General features: G+C 36.9%; 1 protein-coding gene across 2 annotated transcripts in view; it reads left to right on the top strand.

Annotated features, from left to right (window-relative positions):
- The window catches only part of LOC129748615 (P protein-like), a 49665-nt gene that overhangs the window by 22058 nt on the left and 2971 nt on the right, over window positions 1-24636 (top strand). For both annotated transcript variants that reach the window (XM_055743278.1, XM_055743279.1), the window contains exons 4-5: window positions 13419-13853; window positions 13915-14099. In XM_055743278.1, the coding sequence (XP_055599253.1) occupies window positions 13419-13853; window positions 13915-14099 (620 nt within the window). The remainder of the gene's footprint in view (window positions 1-13418; window positions 13854-13914; window positions 14100-24636) is intronic.

The raw sequence follows: 24636 nt of genomic DNA, 5'->3' as shown, positions 1-24636 counted from the left end.
CATTACGAGTATTTATATTTGAATTCTATTCTATGACGTTACGAATTGCAGGAAAAAAGCATATGCGATCTTCAAATTCTACACCAAGTATCTATAATCATTACAGCTTCCATCGAGAGGGGGACTAATATGACCGACACGCTCTCACCAAACAATTCAACCAAACGACCTAAGTGTTCAATTTCCGTTCAATCCTCGCGGGATCATCTTGTCGTCTTTCGCCACAGAGCTGGAACCTTCGAGGTGATTCCGGCTGAATCAAGCCAGCCAACAGAAGCATCTGGGGGCCTCAATCACGGCCGACCGACATCAATTTGTACGCGTCTAATTTTATGAAACAAAATAAGAGTGCAAAGTTTGTGATAGCAACCGAGAGTTGGACATCCCACAGGCAAGAAACACACAAATCTGTGAGAGCTTCACACTGCCTGCGGATTGCCCGACTCAACGACCATCATCAGCCATCGGCTATAAATCACGACTTATATTTGCCGGCTTATTCCACAGCCACACACAGCAACTTGGTCGCGCGTTCTGATGAGCGAAAATTGATGCTGCGGGATAGGTATCAATTGAGCGAAATTTGCCCACTCGCTGATGTTCCGCTTCGTTCTGGTTTCGGTGCAAAGATCTAGGGATCTCAAATCATGGAACGATAATTAACATAAAATATACATGTACCTTCTATCTCCCGAGTGGAACTTTTCTGATTTCTAGAGTGCTGCTCCTTGGGGCAACCGCTATTAGGTTCCATAAATCACTTAAGAATACTTTTACCCGGAGCTAGATAGAGGAGGCAACATTTCGGAGTCCTGCTTCCGTTAATTTGCATTTGGCATTGTTTATTGAAATGTTGTGTTGCCTTCATCCAAGATTGATACGCGTGTTTCGTAATTCCCAGCTTCCTTTCGAAGTTCGAAACTTCCCGGAAGGTTTCCTAAATACATATGCATCCAGTAAATTTCGATATCATATTTTGCTGATTTGGTTCCTCTCTTATAAATATTGATAAGAATGTATAAAGACCGAATGATGAGTTCTTTCCCACACTCCGCACCAAAACAAACAGAAACGACATTGACCTTCATTCGCTTTTCATCCAACCTTTCTCGGTCGATGGCTTTGCTGCCGTCCCGGAATATAACGAACGTTCGAATTTTCCAGCCTAACCCCATACTACGGGAAAGGAAAAGGAAAAAAGCCTAAAACGACCTTCAGGAAGAAACTACTAGCGCTCGATTTCATTGAACATTGAACTAACCGAGAAAAGGCGCAGAAGAAAGAGAAAGGTTGCGTGAATTTTCCTTCCTCCCATTTAATGTTTGGTAGGCTCAGCACGTCCCAAAACGGCCATCCGTTTTGGGTTTATGAAAACTAATGCATCTAAAAAAAAATGTAAACCTATCTCAAGCTTAAATTGATGCTTCACTTTTTTTTTAAATTTAAAATATAAACATGTTTTTGTATGAAATTTTCACGTGGTGAAAAATATGGCCTATGAAATTTAAGTTTCTGCACTGCATACCTCTTTAGTCTATAGACCAACTTAACCGTCATCCGTCCCAGAAAGTTTTACCCGTTATAGTTGATGGAGTGTCAATTTGACACTCCTGACTAAAAACAATATATCTCTTTTTGTCCCATCAGATTTTTTCAAAATTTATAGTTTTAGAAACTTCGTAATGTTTCTCAGACATTCTTCATCTACAACACTTCAGTTATTCTTTTATAAAAGTCTAAGAAAAAAATCGAAAAAACATGCTTTGGAAAAAAGGTTATAGATTAGCTACGAAACGCTCAAAAAAATTTACTAAGTGAACAAGAAAGCTGTAGTTAGAAGCTATACGTCGCACATAAGTATAAATTTTTTTGAATTTTTTTAAGATCATGATCACAAAAAATGTAAAAAAGTTGGATTGAAGCTGGCAAAGGTGGAGTTCACCTATCGTACTATGGGGAATCTCCATACAATGAGGCGGCAAAATTGCTTTTTATTTACCCCGATTTTTGCTTTTTATTAACTTTTATGAAGATGAAATGAATTGTATACATTGAACAACCAATATACACTATTTTCAGCTTTGGTTTTGCATGTGTCCTCAGAAAGGACGATAAAATTGGAACATTAACTCATCAAAATGCATAGTGTACTTATGAAACAAAACTTGTTTAAATAAAATTATCTCGGAAACGCGTGGATATTTTTGAGTTCTGTGCTCACAAAAATTATTTGACAGATTAAAACAAATTGACTCCAGGTATTTTTGTTCAAAGTTATGAAGTATTTTATGAAGAATTAGAGAATATATGCAAAAAAATCAATTAAAAAGTTCAATAATTTTAGGAAAAAAAATAGTTTTTGGAAAATCTCAGATATTTCTACAGATATCGAAATTCAATCTAAACTTTTGGTCACAATCAATTACAATCATCTTCCTGCACGTTATGGACAATGTTTGCTTAATGATGTTTTACATAAAACATACTTTATTTACAAACTGGTTTAAAATTACCCATTTTTTGTTTTTTTTTTTCATAACTTTGAAGGATGCAAGTATATGCAGCAATTTATTCTTGCATTCGATTTTTAAGACCCTTAGCTGTGTTTAAGAGGCAAAAAAAGTTACGGGAAATGCTGGATTTTTTTCTTTGAGACCAAAATGTATAAACCCTTTGAGAAAATCAAAAAATTACTCACTTTTTATCAATTTTAGTTAACCGTGTAAAAATGAAAAATATTTCAAAAAGAAGCTAAGAAAACAAGCTTTTAAACGATGTATTGGAAATTGATATAGCATTTCTTTTATAGAAGATACATTGATTGGAATATTGGATCTAAAGTATATTTTTCAAAATTTTCTAAGTCTGATATCTGTGAAATGATAAGTGCTTATGAAAATGATCTGAAAAATTGAGGATATCTTAGTTAAATATAAAGCCACAGACATAAAGCTACAAACTGGTATATCACAAATATCATTACGATGAAGTTCATTTTTGACTTTTTGCCGCCTCAAACCCCATAGGCGAATCAATGCGAAAAAGTTATTTTTTTCTGAGACAGGTTAAAATCTTTAAGGATGCAAAATTATTGGTGTTTAAAAAAGTTATTAAAGTGTTTGAAGAATTTAGTTTTTTTGAAAATCTACCGAAAGCTGGATGGAAAAAGATACCAGGAAATCGGAAGAAAAAGGAAACTACTGCTCGCTTCTTAAATTCAAGAGAAATGAGGTTTTTTTCTTCTAAAAAATAACCAAAAAAATACTGATAGTCATAACAATACAGAAATAACATATTTAAAAAATGCTTCACTGAGCTAAATATAATACTAAAAAATAATATGCCCTTTAAAAAAAATATTGCTTGTATATAAAAATCACAATGTTTATACGATCTATCACTTAGGTAATAAATGAGAGAAAAAAATTGTCGCTTTTGGAGAATAAAGAAAGTTTTGCCTAACTTGACACGAGTTGGCATTCTAATATGCATCTTTTAAACGTAGTTTAAATAAAGGTCATTCCTGATGACCTACAATTTGATTTAAAAATTCTAAATATAAGTGTGAGTGGGAGACAAAATTTTTATTTATGTCTTGAAGCGCTAGTATTTTTAACAATGGTCACATAACATTTTTCTGGCTAATTTTTGTTAACTGATGTGGAGATTCTTTTTTATTACTATCGGACTTTCCTAAATTTGAAATTTTGGTTCATTTACACGACTTAAAAACACATAATTTCTAACATTTTTAATTTTTTTAGTTAGATTCGGTTAGATTTTTTTGTAAATATAATGAAAAAATATTTCAAAGCTTAATAACTCTGTTATTTTCCAACGGAAATCATAAAATAACTCGTCAAAACGCTTTGAAATTTTTAAAAGCTTTCCAAATAATATTTAAAAAAAAATAAAGTAATGACCTTCTGAATGAAAAATTGTGAATAAGCCTTAAATGGTGTCTAAAAGTGCCGTCTCCATCATGTGAAAATCCTTCAAAAAATACCATTGTATAGCCCAATTCATGACACAACCTTCATCTGAAGACACTAAAGTTGGCCAAAAACTCCGAGAAAAGATAGAAATAATGATAATAAATCTTTTTTTTTTTGCTTCGGAAACAAACAATGGTGGAACAACTGCACTGACATATGCAGGCAGTGCGCACTTCTCAACAACAGTACTCATCAAAGGTGGTAAAAACACTATTTTTTCGTGCGATATTTTTTTTTTTTTGGAAGGCTGATAAAATTTCAATGCGTTGTGATATGCTATTTTATTATTTTCATTGAAAACTGTCAGAGTTATATAGCTTTGAAATATTGTTTTATTTTATTAACAAAAAAAAAACTAACTCGAAAATTAAAATGTTAGAAATCTGAAAAAAAAAGTATTGTGAAAATTAACAAAATTTCAATTTTTGTGAAGACCAAGGCCAAGGCCCCCGGAGCAAATTGTCATATATTAAAAAAAAACCCCAGGAGTCTTTTTTTGCTTTTGCTCGATATGTGGTCTAATCAATTTACTACTAAAACTTGTTATCGTTAGAACCAAAAGAAAGGCAATTTTATCGAGCAATACCGAAATTCACCAAAATATCTCAAACCTCGACACTAGCCTCTAATCGATAAACGTCTTGAGAAACATGGTACAGAAGCCGGGTGAATTTAGTCAAAAGAAGCTCTTAAGATCACAATCTACGTTGTGAAAAATTCAACAAAATCTATTTTTGAAAAAAAAACTTAATGAACGCTGTTGAAATGTAGATACACTTTTGTACCATATTTCAAACTGAATTTTTATTTTTATTTTTTTCAAGAATTTGATTTTTACCTCCACAAACAGGTCTTCACTTTCTTTCGTGTACACCTTACTGTAAATAAACTTCATAAAACAAAATAGACACAAATATCATTTGAATACTAAAAACATTCGAGGTAAAGCATTCACTAAAATAATAGGTTAGTTTAACGTTAAATTAACGTTAGTTATAGGTGACTTTCATACAGCTTCAATTTTTATGGGGGTGCGTTTACAAATTCATTTCGTAGCATCTACGTGAAAATCAATTCGATACAAATTATGTTGTTTTTCACGTAGCAATGACGTGCAGTTTATTTTGCGTGTCGTCCATGGTAGGTAAGGTTGCAATCACCAGCGCGCAAACATCGGATTTCAACTGCATTGACAAAACATCATTATATCAACTGCAGAAGAAACCCTCTTATCCTCGGATACGAAATACAGGCCCCTTCGTTTTTGCCAACATGCTCGAAAACTTTTCGTTGCCAAAAACGAACGGTTTTTTTTATCAAGTTTTTTTTACTTGTTTTTTTAAATACACAATGCATTGTTATTATTAACGCCATTTGTCATCAATTTTTGATAATTTTTAATCAGTTTTTGTTTTAGTACGAAAACTTTTTATAAGACCGTCAAGATTCAAATGGAATCCAATCTGACGACGGCACCTTTTGAAGGGGATCGTACAGTCAATCGCAAAATTGATCGTACACACAAGATCAATTCGTAAAATCCAACCTCTAGAGATAAAACCCACAAAAATAAAAAAAAATCCTCAGTTATTGTAAAAATCAATCTTTTTATTCTCAACAAACACTGAACAATTTTTCTCCACATTAAAAAAAAAACAATTAATTAATAATAATAAATATTAAATCCCAAACTCAGAGGTAGCAAAATTGAGCGTAGAATTTAGTTTTTTTTTTCTATAAACCGGTATGCCACCAACAAAAATTCAATCAAATCAGCTATATCATTAATTTAGTACTTTGTATAACCGCCTTTGGCATCTAGAACTGCCTGCAAACGTCGAGGCATAGAGTTCACTGGGTTTTTGGTGACGGATGCTGGAATATTTTCCCAGATTTCTTGAATTGCCTTACTAAGCTCTGCTATATTCTTTGGGTGGCTATTTTTCAATCGATGTTTTATTTACCACAACACAGTTTCAACCGTGAAAATAACTTTGTTCCAGAGCTTTGGAGGTTATCAACATCCTTAACAAAATCCGATCTCGACCTCGTGAATGATTTTTGTGAACCAACCGCCGAAGAGTATCTGCGCCCGATGCTTTTTCCAACCTCGATTGCCAATTTAGGAATACTTGTTCTAAGATCCTTTACAGTTTCCGCACTTTTACTCGTGCATCAGCTGGAGTCATAAGTCATAATGCGTCTTCGTCCTCTGCCACTGAGGTTTTTCAATGTACCTTCGTTTTTTCAATAGCAGCTGCTATTTTCCGCAATGATTTTTCACGGTAGCTCATATTTACTTATTAACAATGTTGTTGTAGCAATACCTGTTTCCGACCTTTTACTTGTCATTTTGAAAATAACACACTCAATACTCAACTTTAAACGAATGTAAACATTGCATGCGCATCTGATGACGTTTTAGACACTGACAAAAAAGAGCAATTAAATTGCTGTGATAAAACATCTACAACAGGAAAATTTGGAAATAGAAAAGTGCACGCTCAATTTTGCAATGCACAAATCGTTACATTTTGTATTTTTTCAATTCACATAATTAACAGATTTGTGTTATAATTGTAACGTTTGAAAATTTAAAGTTTTCCATATACTTGTGATGTCATAAAGCACAAAGAATCAATTGCAGTTATTTTTGTTTTTATTCGAAATAAATTTTATACTTTTTCTGTCAAAAATGTTTTAAAAAAAAGCATAAGGCGGATGTACACATTCAGGGGTAAAAAATACTACAAAAAATTAACTAGCTAAAATTATATAAAATTAATGTTTGTATGGATGAAATTTTGAAATTCACAAACGCGTGATGCGAAACAATAATATGCCAGCATACGGAAACGCGATTTAAGAGACGAATCTTTGATTTGCATATGAATGCATATGAGCCCAGACTGGTAGGTAAATGATTTATAATTTTTTTTTTTAATTGGTGAGTATCCGAAAAATATTTTAACACCAGCAGTGTTGGTATAAGATAATGAAACAATATAAAGTGTGTAGGTGGTATCATTAAGCCAATCCTCATACTTGTTAAAGTTTTTAAGGCATCGAAAAAAGATAAAAATATGTACATCTATTGGTCGAGTTTTGAAATGTTCTATGTGAATCTAAAACTTTGAAAACTGTTTGACGGTTATAAGGAAATTGGAATTTCGAAAACAAAATTCAATGATATGTATAACAAAAACGCACCGAAATTGCAAGCATTGGAAAAATGATACATTGTTATAAATGTCATTTTGCCAATTTTGTCATTTTGGTCATTTTTGTTATTTTGTCATTGCTGTTATTTTTGTCATTTTTGTCATTTTTGTCATTTTTGTCATTTTTTGTCATTTTTTGTCATTTTTGTCATTTTTGTCATTTTTGTCATTTTTGTCATTTTTTGTCATTTTTTGTCATTTTTTGTCATTTTTGTCATTTTTGTCATTTTTGTCATTTTTGTCATTTTTGTCATTTTTGTCATTTTTGTCATTTTTGTCATTTTTGTCATTTTTGTCATTTTTGTCATTTTTGTAATTTTTGTAATTTTTGTCATTATTGTCATTATTGTCATTTTTGTCATTTTTGTCATTTTTGTCATTTTTGTCATTTTTGTCATTTTTGTCATTTTTGTCATTTTTGTCACTAATAACACTAGTTTACAAAATTTTAAAAAAATCGTGAACTTGATTAACAGACCAACATTTTTAATGTAAAATCGGGCGCTGAATCCGAAAATGAAATTCAAAAAAATCTCAGTAGAACCGTTTTTGAGTTATGGTCCAAATATGAAATTTCGAAATAATTAAAAAAGTTCTTGTACTAAGATTAAAATATCTCGGACGGCATAACAGTAATTTGAAATCCTTCTTTTGCATATTGAAGGTGAATAAGTTTTCTATCGATCATCTGAATACTGTTTTTGCGTTTGACCAACAGTATTGTTGATATTAGTGACTTTATGAGAAAAAAAATTATAAAAAACGTATTTTTTTAGAGAAAATTTTGTTTTCACGAAAGTTTTAGACTCGATGATAGCATTTAAAAAATCTGATTTTCTTTTGCGCTTAAATGTCAATGTAAGACAAAGATTTTAAGTGGTTATTTATCAAAATCGGTTGAAAATTGAAGAAGTTATGGCTACTTTACCATAACTGAAATTTTTGGAGTTTTTAATAATTTAACGAACCGCAGTACACTTATCATAGTATAGGAAGAATGAAACATGATAAATCTCACTCGCTCCAAGTCAAAATTATTTATTAGTTTACCAGAAGGTCACATGCCAAGTTTCAGGAAGATCTGACCATAGGGAAGGGTTGCTTAAGTCTCAAACGTGAATAAAATATTCAGGTATTTTGCCAGGAAGGAACGAAAAATACTGGTTTTTCATCAATAACTTTTTTCATCACTAGCTGATTGTTTTTTAAGGTTGATTTTATTAAAGCCTAAGTTGAGACAAATATTTCACCCGAAGACTGTAACTCGATTGGATTTGAAACAGAAAAGTTATTGCGGTTCACAGGCCGCAAATTTTGTCCAACACGCAATGAGTACTTTTTACGCATTGCGTTTTATACGACAATTTTCGACCAAAATATAATCTTTGAACCGCAATAACTTTTCTGTTTCAAATCCGATCGAGTTACAGTCTTCGGGTGAAATACTTGTCTCAACTTAAGCTTTAATAAAATCAACCAAAAAAAACAATCAGCTAGTGATGAAAAAAGTTATTGATGAAAAACCAGTATTTTACGTTCCTTCCGGGCATAATACCTCAAAATTTTATTCACTTTTGAGACTTAAGCAACCCCTCCCTATGGTCAGATCTTCCTGAAACTTGGCATGTGACCTTCTGGTAAGCTTATAAATAACTTTGCCTTGGAGCGAGTGAGATTAATCATGTTTCATTCTTCCTATACTATGATAAGTGTACTGCGGTTCGTTAAATTATGAAAAACTACAAAAAATACTATTATGGTAAAGTAGCCATAACTTCTTCAATTTTCAACCGATTTTGATAAATAACCACTTAAAATCTTTGTCTTAAATTGACATTTAAGCGCAAAAGAAAAAAAGATTTTTTAAATGCTATCATCGAGTCTAAAACTTTCGTTAAAACAAAATTTTCTCTAAAAAAATACGTTTTTTATAATTTTTTTTATCATAAAGTCACTAATATCAACAATACTGTTGGTCAAACGCAAAAACAGTGTTCAGATGATCGATAGAAAACTTATTCACCTTCAATATACAAAAGAGGGATTTCAAATTACTGTTATGCCGTCCGAGATATTTTAATCTTAGTACAAGAACTTTTTTAATTTTTTCGAAATTTCATATTTGGACCATAACTCAAAAACGGTTCTACTGAGATTTTTTTGAATTTCATTTTCGGATTCAGCGCCCGATTTCACATTAGAAATGACCTTCAGTTTACTGAGTTCAAAAATGGTGTAAACTAGTGTAATCAAAGGTTTGAAGAACCTCTTAGCTGAATGAAACTATTATTTCAAAGTAGTCGAAGATTCCTTTGAATTCAGCTACAGTATTTGAAAGACCCAAATACTAGTTGAAAGACCCAAAGCACAAAGAATCAATTGCAGTTATTTTTGTTTTTATTCGAAATAAATTTTATACTTTTTCTGTCAAAAATGTTTTAAAAAAAAGCATAAGGCGGATGTACACATTCAGGGGTAAAAAATACTACAAAAAATTAACTAGCTAAAATTATATAAAATTAATGTTTGTATGGATGAAATTTTGAAATTCACAAACGCGTGATGCAAAACAATAATATGCCAGCATACGGAAACGCGATTTAAGAGACGAATCTTTGATTTGCATATGAATGCATATGAGCCCAGACTGGTAGGTAAATGATTTATATTTTTTTTTTTAAATTGGTGAGTATCCGAAAAATATTTTAACACCAGCAGTGTTGGTATAAGATAATGAAACAATATAAAGTGTGTAGGTGGTATCATTAAGCCAATCCTCATACTTGTTAAAGTTTTTAAGGCATCGAAAAAAGATAAAAATATGTAACACTCCAGAGTTTTAGAATTCAACTGGGCATACATCTTTTGGATGCTGTCCCTGATGAACTCACACTGTAACTTTTTCACTAACTTATTTGGCACTTGAACACTCACTTTTACTTTATGGCTAACAGGAGTTAACCATTAGACAAACAAAAAGGAAGTTAATAGAGAGATTCGAAGAACATTTGGCAATTGCCAAATCAGATTCGAAGAAAAAAGTTCTCCCTTCACAGAATCCTAGATCTTCAGTAGCATTACACATCTGTGAAACATGCCATTTGATCGATCCAGAAAATATTTCTTTACTTCGATCGTTGAACAGTAATTCGCTGAAGTTAGATGTAGCGGAAAGTATTGAAATTTTCAATCAAAATTCAGCTAATCTGTTGAACGGAGACAACGGACCAGGTCATAGTTGGCTGTTCAAGTTCTTAGGTAAGAAGAAATATAATTTACCTGACAACGCCCAAAATAGGGCGGGTAACAATAATAATCTACCTGACAACACCCAGAAAAGGGTAGGTAGGCCCAAGAAACTGACAACGGCACATTTGCCGAGCATTCGAAGGTTCTTTTTACCTACAAATAATTCAGAGCTACCTAGCTTGGACATTTTAAGGGAGGGAAATGATACACTTTCTTCAGTCGATAACCCACTGAGGATGCTAGCAAGTAGCTAGTGAAATACTAGTATTTGGGTCTTTCAAATACTGTAGCTGAATTCAAAGGAATCTTCGACTACTTTGAAATAATAGTCATTTTTGTCATTTTTGTCACTTTTGTCATTTTTGTCATTACATAAAGTAGACCTACACAATTCTTGAAAATCTAATTGTCCAACTTTTCCATATTCAGTTTAGCTATCGTTGTTCATTTGCAAAGAGAGACAGAATCCACGGTACATGATTCTCGGCAAACCAAACAACTTGATAGCCAAAAACCGCCACAATATATCGGATGTATCTGTACATATTTGATCGACTATTTTTAGTATCCATTCAAATGTTCTCTTCGCCGTAGATTCGAATCACGGCACGTGGTGGGGAAAGAGGAAAAATGGACACCAGATGGCAAATTAGTGTTCTTGTGGCAAGTGGTATAAATGAAAATCGGTTCTATTTCCGAACCCGTTTTTATTCGTCGAACTCGACAGAAAATTCGCTCTCTGTTTTGCATGGTTTCCAAATGTCTGCAACCAGAGTCAACAGAGCAAAACAATACTTTTAACTTCATATCTGTAGTTCAAATTTTTTATTACATTCGCTAGAATTGAATACAGCAATTGCAAATTGAAATTTTAATGATAAGAAAAATTGTCACCAATTCATGCAGCGGAGCCTTAACATCAACTGCGCTCTAATAAATATTAATTAAACCGAGCATAAAGCCAAAGATCGTAAACGGTGTGTGTCGTCTTCAATCGTTAGTCACACGAAAACTATTATTTTTATTGGCGCTACCGCGCGTGAGCAATCTGGGGTACATTACCTTGAACGCCAAATAATTGATAAAGTAAACTTTTGATAGGAAAGAAAAATTTCTTTTTTTTACCTTACAAAATCTTATAGAAAAGAAATTTACTGACTACTTATAGAGACGATAGAGAGTATATTGCGCCAAAATACCCCATTAATTTTTATGAATGAAAAATTTCATGCAACCTTCGCTAATTAACACTGGCACTTGGGATGATGTCAGTTGATGTACGCTGCCTGTTGTGAATATTTTATTGAAAAATGCAAATCCTAGCCTGTTGCCCGTTGCCAATCAAGTTTTAAGAAGTGCCCTGTCAATAAATTTTCGATCATCTCAATCATAAAGAGAGGAAAAGAATGACAAAAATAATAAAAGTCACGGATGACTTTTAAGAACGATTTGACATAAAACTGAAGACTGTTCTCTATCTAAGGCAAATGGGACGTCTTATGAATTTCTCCCCAACTTGCTGCTTGAATGCAACTATTTGCTTTAATATTTGCTAAAATTCTGGACAAATTCTAAAAAAACAACCAAAACTTTCACAGTTATAACTTAACTTGAAAGAATTCGCGAATTCGTTGAAATTTTCGAATCAAATATTTTCACCAAACTATTGGCGTTTGGCGCAAAACTGTAGTGTATGAGCTTAAGAGCAATCTGTTAAAACTTTTTCCAGATCTTTCAATTTAGAGAGAAATCACTACGAGTTGAAAGACGTTGAAGTACTCGTCATAATTTCAAACAAGTACCTCATTATGTTTTGAAAAACAGTTGCTAGAAATTAAAACTTTTTATAGCATTTTTTTCATTAGGAATTTCATAGTCAAAAACCTGTAAACATATAATAAAAACCAGGAAAAATTATAATTTTCAACCGGGAAAACCAGAAGAAAACTTGTGAATTTCAATACGAAAAATCTCTAGCAACCCTGATTTAATTTCTAAATGTTGAATTATAAGTTTTTTTTGGGGAGGTTCGAGTAGGCGTTGACTCGCGCGGACGTCAGAAATTTTCGCTCTGCGAAAAAGTCGTTCTAACTAAGAAAGAAAAATGTTTAAATACGGAAGAACCAGTTTCTTATCCAGTATAGAATACCGCTTCGGTGTACAAAATTGTGAAGTGTCCTGTAGCGAAAAAAAAAACTACAGGATGTGAGACGATAATCATCAGCTTCAGAAACTTCGATTGCAGTATTTAGGTTCCAACATCAAAACAGCATCAGGTCAGCTCCTGCTAATTTTAAAAACAAACTCTTAGTCCGCACAAAATAAAAAAAAGATATTCAAGACCCTTCGATGGATTTTTTGGTGAATAGTTCGTTTACTCTATGTGAATAGTTCGTCTACTCTATGTGACTAATTTTCAGAGATACCGAAGACACGCTGAAGTCTTAGAAATTTAAAAGTTTTTTTTTTGTGTTAAGTAGATGCGTTCGGCTTTCATACTTCCGCATTTCCGAACTGAAAAATAAAAACCGATAAGTACCATTTGTGTTATTCCATAACGCACTTGTCTACGCATAAAATCACATGACAATGGCTCTTCCTACAAATTTTATCTCCTTTCCCTAATTGAACTTTCCGTTTCCTCTTTAAAACAACCTCGAAAACAAGTACAACTCTCTGCCGATCGGCACTGTTTGTCTAATATCCGTTTGTACCTAATTTGTCTGATTGCCGACAGCATGTAAGCATTCTCATCGATCCATCAAATCTCACAATCGGTACGAGAGCACACTCGTGATTGATAAGTTTTCCCACGACTCGTGACTTCAAACCAGACGTCAGTCATCATGTCTGGGATCTGCCTATTTGTGACGACAGTGCCTTGTGAAGACGCTTGCGTAAATTATTTCGTGAATAGGCTTATCTAACTTTTTCTCAATTTCATCTCCGCCAGGTACCGAAGACGATCCGCTGCCTAACGAGGACGTTTCGGCAGACGATGGAGATGACACAAGCAAGGAATTCATCACAATCAAGGTAACCAACCCGGGAGATTCCAGTGTGGACGGAACCGATGGAAGGACGACGGGCGAAGATTCGAAACTGGCCACAAGTGGAGTGGCAATCCAGCGCACCACCAAACAGCAGAATGGAGAGAAGAACGGAACCAACAACAACACCACGACCGGAGAAGGAGATGCAGAGGAGCATGAAATCACCATGCACGGGATGCATGGGCACTCGCACGTGCAGCACGGCAAGGTCTTCAACATGGTCAAAATCGGAGCCCTGCTGGTGGTGTGGCTCCTTTTCACCGGATTCCTGATGTCTAAGAACGAAAAGGAGCTGGAACCTCGTCAGATGTCGATACCGGAGGGGAAGGTCAGAAGTAAGTAACTGGAAACTAACGAAGACGGATAAAACTCTAACCAATACGTCATTCCTTGCAGCGTACATATTACCAGACGCACCACCCGGATCGAGGGTGGGGATATACCTAAGAGGTTCCTTCTTGAACGACCAGCAGCACAACATGACGAGTAACTACGTATCGGTCAATCTACAGCTGGTCTACACCGGGAGCAACAGTTCCAACGTTTCGTACGTGCAGGATCACGATGTGAAACACATAGAGGTGAGTGAATCTACTGATCGAATACAGTCTGAATCAGTCTGTTAAAAGATGAATAACTAATGCGTCAAGTTTTAGTTTGAAATTAGCAAAATTGAAAAACGGGTCGTATTTGTAAGTCTATTATTTTATTTTGACCCATAAAAAATGCGAAAATCAATCATCAAGGTTTGAAAACAGTTTTCTTAGTGTTAACACGATTTAAAAACCTTTTTATTCAAACAGACATGTAGATAAACATATTGAGAAACAATTTTCAACTACGTTCTCATCAGGCGAAATCTGAATCGCGAGCACACCTTTGCAATACATATAAACCTCTGACATTGAAGCCCACGTCTCAGAGGTTGAAGCCTTCAGAGAATTGACACTTGGGTGAGGGGATTCTCAGGCCTTTGCTTGAACATGCGTCCTTATCAAAATGGCGAGGGGGTTCAAATCCGGACCCTTCGCCTCCGAGTAGGAGGCTAAAGATTATTCGGCCGAAACGTCATATTCTCCTCCAACCAGATTTGGATCCGTTTCGAGGTATGGCATGTGCTCCATCTCCATCACCGAAGTTTGCCCGAATCCACTGTAGCACCTTATTCTACATATTTTGCGAAGCATTTTGAAAGTCAAATCTTAAATACTATACTCGAATTTTTCAAAATTTGTAATCATTAGAAAGTTGATTTTCGAGTAGAATTTTGAAGAATACTTGTCAAAAGTCCTGTTACCCCACTCCCAATCAATTTTTTTAAAGGATTCAGAGGTAACGGCACAAAATTCTCTTATTTTCAATCCATCCATTGACTACTAGGACGTGGCCAGCGCCGTTATGGACGTTCAAAGAGTCATCAGTTTTGTGCAGTGTGAATGAGCTGCTAATCCCAAGCACAATTCATTTGTTCTACTTAGCCAAACCAGCGATCGTGGAACTCGAAGTGATTGTTATCATAATTTTGATTTGGAACAAGTAATGCATACATTTTCTATAACCATGCATTTCGGGTTTAACGATTTAAGGAGGACGTGAGTAGTTAATCAAGCTAAGCTAGGCTAATTTTGTATAATACTTGTCAAAATTCATGTGTCTCTTAAATGATAGACCAAGGTGCCTAAATCCCAGAAAAATCGGTAATCTCACAGGGTTTTTAACAAATTCTCACCACAGAATCTGTGTCACAGAACACAGAATTTTGGGGAGATTCACAGAATACACAGATTTTTTTTGCACGCTTTTTAGAGGGTATAAGTTTTCTCTCAATATCCTTGTAGTTTTCAAGATATTTTTCCTTTCCTTTCTGCTTTTGACGTCCGTCCATTTCCCTGACGTAGATTTTATTTTTCGAAGTGCTGTTTCCTGTTCATTTCCCCAGTTCTGTTCATGTGATCTCCACAGTATTTGTCGAACCCACTATTGCGCGTCCGCTTTGGGCAAGGTTTTAAGAAACATAAGGTTCTCCGACTTTCACTGTAAGAAGGCGAGGAGTGCGCAGGGCGCTCAAAAAGTTTGATTACAAAAATAAGAATATTTTCTCAGCTGATCAGTGAATTGTTGGTTAAAAAACTCCATGAGTTCCGCAGTAGCAAAACCAAAATGGCCAAAATGGCTGAATCGAGAATTTGGCATATGGTAACACCTCCTATATATACACACCCTGGCTTTGGGTATTTTAATCTGGACCATTTCACCGTCTCTGCCAAGATTAGTAAGTCGGTCTTCTTGTTCGTTTCCAAACTATTCCAATATGGCTCGGAGTTCAAACCAGTGTTTTTTTTTTTTGATAATCTTGTTTATTTTGAACGGCTCGGACCTTTAGTTTCACGGAGCCAAAATCAAGTTGTTTTGTTTTTACAATCAAATTCTTAGAACTAAGAGTTGGTAAAAAAACAAAAGAGGAAAGGGGTAGTTAATGCAAAGATCGATAGACTTAAGAAAAAGATCGAGCAGGGAAGCAAATCGAGGAGAACTGATAATAATAACTGATTTTATCACTTGTTTAAGACTTAGCGATTAATATGAGAACGCGATGACTTCTTATCCATTTCCAGTGAGGATCAAGATAACACGTTCGAAATCTCTCCGTCAGTTCAAGTTGTGAGAATATTCTCCGACAAAACTGGAATCGAGCAAGAGGGCAAACGCACAGATAGTGCTTTTTCCAGCTAGTTGCGTTGATTATAAGTTATAACTTTCCGCGCCCTCGGATTTATGTAAAGTAGTGAGAAATTTTCTTTGGTCCGTGAGCGAGAACGTATCCTTAACGTTTGAAGAGAAGATGAACTTAAATCGGAATGCACAACTTATCGAGAGCAAAATTGAAAATGATAAGTGCTAGTATAGTGTGCTTGCGTGTGAAAATCTTTCTCACGGGTGTTTTGATCATCAATTCTATCGGGAGATAACAATTTTCTTGATTCCCTGATCTCGAGCATATAGCTTAAGTCTTTCGCAGCCAACACATTTCTCATTGGAACGTTAGGTGATTTCCCTCAGGCTCTTAAGAAGACGACTAAGTTTCGTCTGGCGACAAGATGAACCTCAGCCTCACACGACCAAACAAGATGCTCGATGTCGTGATAACCTTTGCCACAACCTCATAGATTGCTGCTAGCAAGATTCACACGATAAAGTTGCGCGTTTATCGGACAATGATTGGACATGAGACGAGAAAATAAACGAATAAAATCTTCACTAAGGTCCAACCTATTGAACCATGGGATAATTGAGTGGAACCATCGACCCAACTCATCCTCGTTCCATTTGCGCTACCAGTTGACAAAAGTGTTTCTTCTGACCAAAAAACAGAAATCATTGAACGCGATTCGGCGCTGATAAATGTCATCAACAATCGTGCACACCTTTGCTAGCGAGTCTGCATTTTCATTGCCCTGTATTGAGCACTGTTCAGGAAATCTAAGAAAAATTGTCCGCAGTTGACCCAACGAAGGGTGCTGGTCCAGATAACATACCTCCCGAATTTTTAAAACTCTGTGCTGCACCTTTAGCTGCCCAGATTTGCAAAGTTCTAAACCGGTCCATCACAGAAAGATCGTTCCCTAGATGTTCGATTTGGAACTCCATCTCGAACGTTTTTAAAGTCTTGATGCATGAACGGATATGATCTTGATGCCAAGTAAACGTAATGCAGGCCAATTCTAAAAAGTGTAAAATAATCAACTTTACCCATTCACGAAACATGATCAGCTTTGATTACCAACTATCAGGATTTGCTGCAATCGGGTTTCTGCGCCGGAACACCAAAAGTTTCGACGACGTAAAGGGTGATACGGTCAAAATTTGGTCAATATCAACTTGACGTATTTCTTTCAATTTTGCATTTAAAAAACCTGAATACCCCTCATTTTGAAGGTGTGTGTAGAATTTTGCTCCTATTTTGATTTTGGAATTCACTCTTTAGTTGTCAAAATGCCGTCCAAGGAAGAAGAGCAGCGTCTCAAAATTTTGCTCGCGCATCGCGAATATCCGAGCTACTCGCACGCAAAGCTGGCAAATTCGCTAAAAGTTGCCAAATCAACCGTTACAAATGTATTTAAAGTATTTGGGGAACGTTTGTCGACAGCCAGGAAGTCTGGATCGGGGGGAAATCGAAAACCGGAAGCCGAAAAGACGACAAAGAGAGTTGCCGGTAGTTTCAAGCGAAACCCTAACCTCTCTCTCCGAGATGCCGCAAATAAGCTGGGTGTATCGTCTACAACCGTGCATCGAGTCAAAAAACGAGCCGGAATATCGACTTACAAGAAGATAGTGACTCCAAATCGCGATGATAAACAAAATACGACGGCCGAAGCGCGATGCCGGAGGCTGTACACGACGATGCTGACGAAGTTTGACTGCGTCGTAATGGACGGCGAAACCTACGTCAAAGCCGACTACAAGCAGCTTCCGGGACAGGAATTGTATACGGCAAAAGGAAGGAGAACGGTAGCAGATATTTTCAAGCACATGAAACTGTCAAAGTTCGCGAAGAAATATCTGGTTTGGCAAGCCATCTGTACCTGTGGCTTGAAAAGCTGCATTTTCGTAGCTTTCGGGACTGTCAACCAAGAAATTTACATGAAAGAGTGTTTGAATAAACGTCTGCTGCCTTTCCTGAAGAAACACGGTTGTTCCGTACTGTTTTGGCTTGATTTGGTATCTTGCCATTACGGTAAAAAGGCCATGGAGTGGTACGCCGCCAACAACGTGCAGGTGGTTCCCAAGGACAAGAACCCTCCCAACACGCCAGAGCTCCGCCCAATTGAGAAATACTGGGCTATTGTCAAGCGGATCCTAAAGAAGACCAAAAAAACTACCAAGGACGAGCAGCAATTCAAGGCAAACTGGCTTTCTGCGGCGAAGAAGGTGGACAAGGTGGCTGTACAAAATCTGATGGCAGAGGTTAAGCGTAAGGCCTGGCAATTCGGATTTGGAAAAGCGGAAGCCTAACTGAATATTTTTTCCTGAGTTTTATACTAATTAAACGTGAAAAAGAAATTTAATTTGATTTTTTGCATAAACGATTTCACTGATTTACACGCGTTTTCCCTTACCCAAATTTTGACCGTATCACCCTTTAATGAGGTGAGTTTTAGCAATTGTTGTTCTATACCATTTTTACAATATTCTGGGTGAGCTTCCCACCAGGTGCAAGAGATGGATCGGAGAAAATTGATTCTTTTTTGGCATTTTTCTTTCAGATACTCAATGTGAGCTCTCCAGGTACACTCGGAATCAAACCAAACCCTAAGATACTTAAAACACCTCAATTGAGTGAACGTTCTGCCTAAGGTTGAGTAGGTCTATGTTTCTTAGAGAAAACAACCATCTCCATTTTCTGTGGAGAAAAATCAATCCCAAGCTCCAAAGTCCAGGTTGACAATCTGTCTAAAATGTCTTGTAAAGGTCTGTGCAGATGAGACTCTGTAGATCCTGTGACAGACACCATGCCGTCATCTGCAAGTTGTCTAAGTGTGCTAACTTCAGAGAGACAACTGTCGATGTCACTAACGTAAAAGTTGTACAAAAGTGGACTCAAACATGAACCTTGCGGGAGGTCCATGTAAGAGGTTCTTCTAACTGTAATATCTTCGTGAACAAAGTTCACAGTGTTTCTCACAAAGCAAGCTGTACAAGATATTGTTCAATGGGCGATGGAAGCAAAAGGTTATTCTTTCTCTCCTTAAGAAAAATCGCAAGATCTGTCCAAAATTGGGTAAAATTTTAGCTGCATCCCCCTTGCACTAATGGAAAACCATCACCCAAATTTGGTAGCGTTTCCATCGCCTATAGAGGAGACAGACTCTTATGTCAATATGAATTTCGGATTCTAAGTTTAGATTGAAAAAATATGATAAGGTTAGTCAGTTTAATTGATTTTGCTCGAAAAAAATGTAAATAAGACTCGATTTTTCATTAATTTTCAATGAAACAAGTGCGAAAGGGGCCCCGGAAAATCACCACAAAATTTTTAGGTAAAATCACAAAAAGTCAAAAATTTTTTTCGTCGAAATACAGATTTTTTTCGGCAACCTTAATATAGACGCCTGTTTTCCGAATACTATGATTTGATCAATCCCTATCACAGTCCCACTGTGCAATTGATTGTTCATTGTGGTGCAATTAAAACCTCTTGTTCTCTATCGGATTTTAGCATTGATCTCGATTCAGTTTAATGCTAATTCTAATTATTCTTGAGTCCGGAAAGTGTCGAGAACGCTAAGTATATCGGGTTTTCACAAAAAGGAGACTATAAAGTGAAATATTGTCGAAACTTTTTCCGAATAAGAAATCTATATTCCACATTCGAAGACGCCATATTGCCTTGTTGACGCCACATAAACTTGCATGCAAGTTGAAGGCGCGATTGGTGCTGATAACGATTACAGCACAATACATGCACCTTTTGGGGTAGGTAGCAGGTGACTGCTATCACTTAGCTTAGCTCCAGTTTAATAGCTAAGCGGTGCGAAACTTAGGATCTCAATATATTGAATCACTAAGAAGAAATGGCCTCCGCCAGTGGAGGGCCTCGAGATGGACCTATTGGTAGAAGATTCCCATCGTTCATGGACCAAAACAAAGAATTCGGTCGAATCATAATCCTTCAGATGACTGGAATCGACGGTCATATCTTACCTAAAAACCCGTTTATTATAGGCGAATCAATAGAGAAGGCAGTAGGTAGTGTCGAATCGGCCTATAGTGAAGCCCAAGGTACGAAATACACTATAAAGACCAGGAAACAGGAACAGGTTGACAAATTGCTGGCTCTTCAATGTCTACTCGATGGCACAAAAATAACAATCAAGTACCACCCAACTTTAAACTCCTGCAAGTGCGTCATCTCATCGTATGACTTGATCGAAATGAACGTAACGGAAATTCAAGAACAACTCGCCAACCAAAATGTCTCAGAAGTACGCAGGATCATTCGTAAGCAAGACAATTTAAAAGTTAACACTTCTACACTCATTCTCACCTTCAAACAAACAACGTACCCCGAATACGTGAAGGTAGGACTACTACGAGTCGCCACCAGAACGTACTATCCCAACCCCATGTTGTGCTACGAATGCTTCGAGTATGGGCACTCATCGAAACATTGTAAAGGGCCGAAACGTTGTTTCAACTGTTCTGCAGAACATCCGATGACAAATCCTGATGAAACTGATAGCACCGAACAACCCGAATGCAAAAAGCCTCAATTTTGTCGCAATTGTGAAGGAGAACATAGACCAGGAAACAAAAAGTGTGAAGTCTATCAAAAAGAAGCCAAAATAGTCAAAGTGAGAATCGATTCCAACATCACCTATGCAGAAGCTCGAAAGCGAGTCGAAAGCGGACAGAACAGTTATGCTCAAGCTACAGCCCAAAATCGAATAGATTCGATTAAATTTGACGAACTAATCAAGGAAAACAGAAGAAAGGACGAACTGATCGCAAATTTGACAAACAACAACAAACAACAGTCAATGCAAATCGAAAGGCTTCTCAATGAAATTCAAAATCTTAGAGAGGACTTGAGTGTACGATACGTTAACAGCAATATACAAACTACGCCAAACAACGATACTATGGACAGAACTAGGAGCCGATCACGAACTGTGAACCCCGACAAATTTGAGCAAAGAAACGAGATTAAGCGGAACAGAGGAATTTCACAAAGACGTGTAGCTACCTCTATCAGCCCTCCAATGAAGAAGACCACCCACATGACCAACAAAGATCAAGAAAACACTGAAACGGTTTCTCGGCAAATGGATATGTATACATCTGATACGGAAACTCCTGAACAAACTCCTCGAACTCCTCATGGCGGACCAAACGAAAAAAACAAACAAAGATCAACATAAAAATAAACTCTGTCAAACCGTTTCCGATAATACCCTTACCTTTAGCAATTCACCCACCTACATGCCTATAAAAGCCCAACAACTGCATACGGAAGTGCTTTTGGAAAGAAAATCCATCCGGGACGTCATACCCCAACCCGTAGATGGTGAATCTTCCGAAAAAGCCAACCGATCCCAACAACCTGTATCACCAAAGCGTAGCCCAATTCAGACCCCGACCAGAGAAGTACCAGAAGCTGAAGATCCTCTGGCGGTTGTCCGTTTAGGGCAACCTGCCAATACACAGGCAAGTACCCTATCACATTCTTCTCAAGAACAATATACCAGTGCACTTAATCTTTTAGACGCATCAACCATCGACGAAGATCCATCGGAAATCAATTGTATTCCCACGCCGAACCCAACTGATGATGTCCTAGTACAGAACGAATCCAACCAACAAAATGCTAAGCGCCGACTCTGCCTTCAATGGAATATTAACGGTTTGGCGAACAACCTCAACGACCTGTTACTTCTCACTGCTCAAAATTCTCCAATAGTCCTTGCACTCCAGGAAACTCATACCAAACCCAACACAAATTTAAACTCCTGGTTAGGAGGCCGCTACTGCTGGTACTCTAAGCACGGCTCGAACAACTGGCAAAATGTCAGCATTGCCGTTCTAAAAACTGTCCCTCATTCAGTACTGAGACTAGAAACAACTTTATTAGCAACGGCAGTAAAATTGACCGGTAATAACATTACAATCGTCTCAGTTTACGTCCCGTCATCAACCCATCTAACCAACTTCGAGCAAACATTTCGTGGTTTGATATCACAACTCTCTAGACCGTACCTCATACTCGGTGATTTTAATGCCCATCATTCGGAATGGGGCTCCCCCAAAAATGACAGCAGAGGTATTTCAATAATCCAAACCATTGAGGAAGAAAATGCGGTTGTTCTTAATGATGGGACAACAACTTTTCGCCGGGGCAACCAAACAAGTCATATCGACCTTTCCATCGCATCTTTTGATCTTCTGAACCAAATCCGATGGGAAATCGGTTGGGACTCGCTGGGCAGCGACCATCACCCGATTGAAATTAAAACTCACCATTCTATCCCTACAACCACTCGACGCCAAAGGTGGATCTACGGAGAAGCAGACTGGGAAAATTTCGAGTATGCCATCATGGATTCCCTAGATCCTGACCAGAACTATTCCATATCGGATTTTGCCGAACGAATCCAAGAAGCAGCAGCAGCGAACATCCCCCGCACCAGTAATAAACCTGGAAGAAAAGCTGTACATTGGTGGAATAAGGAAGTAGAACAGGCCATCAAGACACGTCGGAAGGCTCTACGAAAATTACAAAAAACACCCAAAGACGACCCAAGACGTACAGAAATTTTCGAACATTTCAAAAAAGCTAGGAACGCTGCCCGTAAGTGTATGCAGGAATCCAAACGCATTTCGTGGGAGGAATTCTTAGATGGCATCAGTCCAGACAGTTCTATTTCTGAGTTGTGGCGACGTGTCAACTGCCTAAGCGGTAAAAAAAGATCTCGAGGGATAACTTTGCAAATTAATGATCAGTTAACTGACGACGCACCAACGATCGCGAACGAATTCGGCAAGTTTTTCGAATCCCTTTCCGCCAACAAGAATTATAGCGAACAATTCTTAAAAACTAAAAACAAGATCGAGTTTCAAATCAGTCCATTCCAAATAAGTAACAGCGTTACCAAAGAATTTAATCAACCGTTTACCATACAGGAACTATATTATGCATTAGATCACGTTAAAGGCTCCTCAACAGGCTCAGATTACATAGGATACCCGATGCTCAAACGGTTACCTTACATCGGGAAAAAAGTTTTCCATAAATGCATCAACGAAATATGAACAACTGGCATATTTCCTGACGAATGGCGTAAAAGCATTGTTATCCCTATCCCGAAAAATGGACAAGATCACGGTACAGTAGAGGGTTATCGACCTATTAGCCTCACTAGTTGCATTGGTAAAATAGCTGAACGCATGGTTAATAGGAGGCTAACTACCGTTTTAGAAGAAAATAGTTTGCTCGATGATCGTCAATTCGCATTTCGCAGGGGCCGTGGATGTGGTACCTACCTCGCTTGTCTAGGGGAAGTGCTAGACGATGCACGAGAATCGGGTCATCATGTCGATATGGGAATTTTGGATTTATCAAAAGCATACAACCGTGTATGGAGGGATGCCATTCTAAAGCAACTTTTGAAGTGGGGGCTCAATGGACGCTTGTGTGTGTTCATTGAAAATTTTTTATCAAATCGCTCGTTCCAAGTAGCAATCGGTGACTCACTCTCGCAATCATTTTGCGAAGAAACTGGAGTCCCACAAGGGTCTGTGCTTTCAGTCACTATCTTTTTGATCGCCATGAACAATGTCTTCAATAACTTACCCAAGGACATGTATGCATTTGCATACGCCGACGATATACTACTTTTAACAGTTGGTAAATCTTATGTTAAAACCCGTAGGAAACAGCAGAATGCAATCCGTATCGTATCAAAGTGGGCAGATGAAATCGGTTTTATGATCTCTGCAGAAAAAAGTTGCATATTTCACTGTTGTAATTCAAATCACAGAGCAAATGACCGTGTAGTTAAGATCAGACACAATTCGATACCTTTTAAAAAAAATGTAAAAGTCCTGGGTGTTACTTTCGATAGAAGTTTGAACTTCAAGCGACACTTTGAAATAGTGAAAAACGAGTGCGATAGTCGACTGAGATTGTTGTCAGCCATAAGCAGCAGACATCAAAATAATAACCGCCACACAATAATCCGCGTTGGCAATAGTATACTGACCTCTAAATTGCTCTACGGTATCGAAATTACATGCCGCAATCTAGATCTACTAGTCTCAACATTAGCACCCATCTATAATAAGATTATTAAAAAGGCATCAGGTCATATGCCAAGTTCACCTACTAACTCCTGTATGATCGAATCTGGATGCATACCTTTTCACCTAAAGACAGTGCAAATCCTAACAAACAGAACTGTTGGATTTCTAGAGAAAACAAGCGGAGAAGAAACACACCTACAACGCCATATCAATAGTATACTCACAAAAAACTTTGCAGAAGTTCTGCCCGAAGTGGCCGAGACACCCAGTGTACGAGATCGACGTTGGAATCACCCAACGCCTAAAATTGATTGGAGCATC

This window comes from Uranotaenia lowii, chromosome 2 (genome assembly GCF_029784155.1).
Source record: "Uranotaenia lowii strain MFRU-FL chromosome 2, ASM2978415v1, whole genome shotgun sequence".
In the NCBI taxonomy this organism is placed as follows: Eukaryota; Metazoa; Arthropoda; class Insecta; order Diptera; family Culicidae; genus Uranotaenia; species Uranotaenia lowii.
Note: the sequence above shows the minus strand (reverse complement) of the source record. Positions and strands in the feature narration are given on the sequence as shown.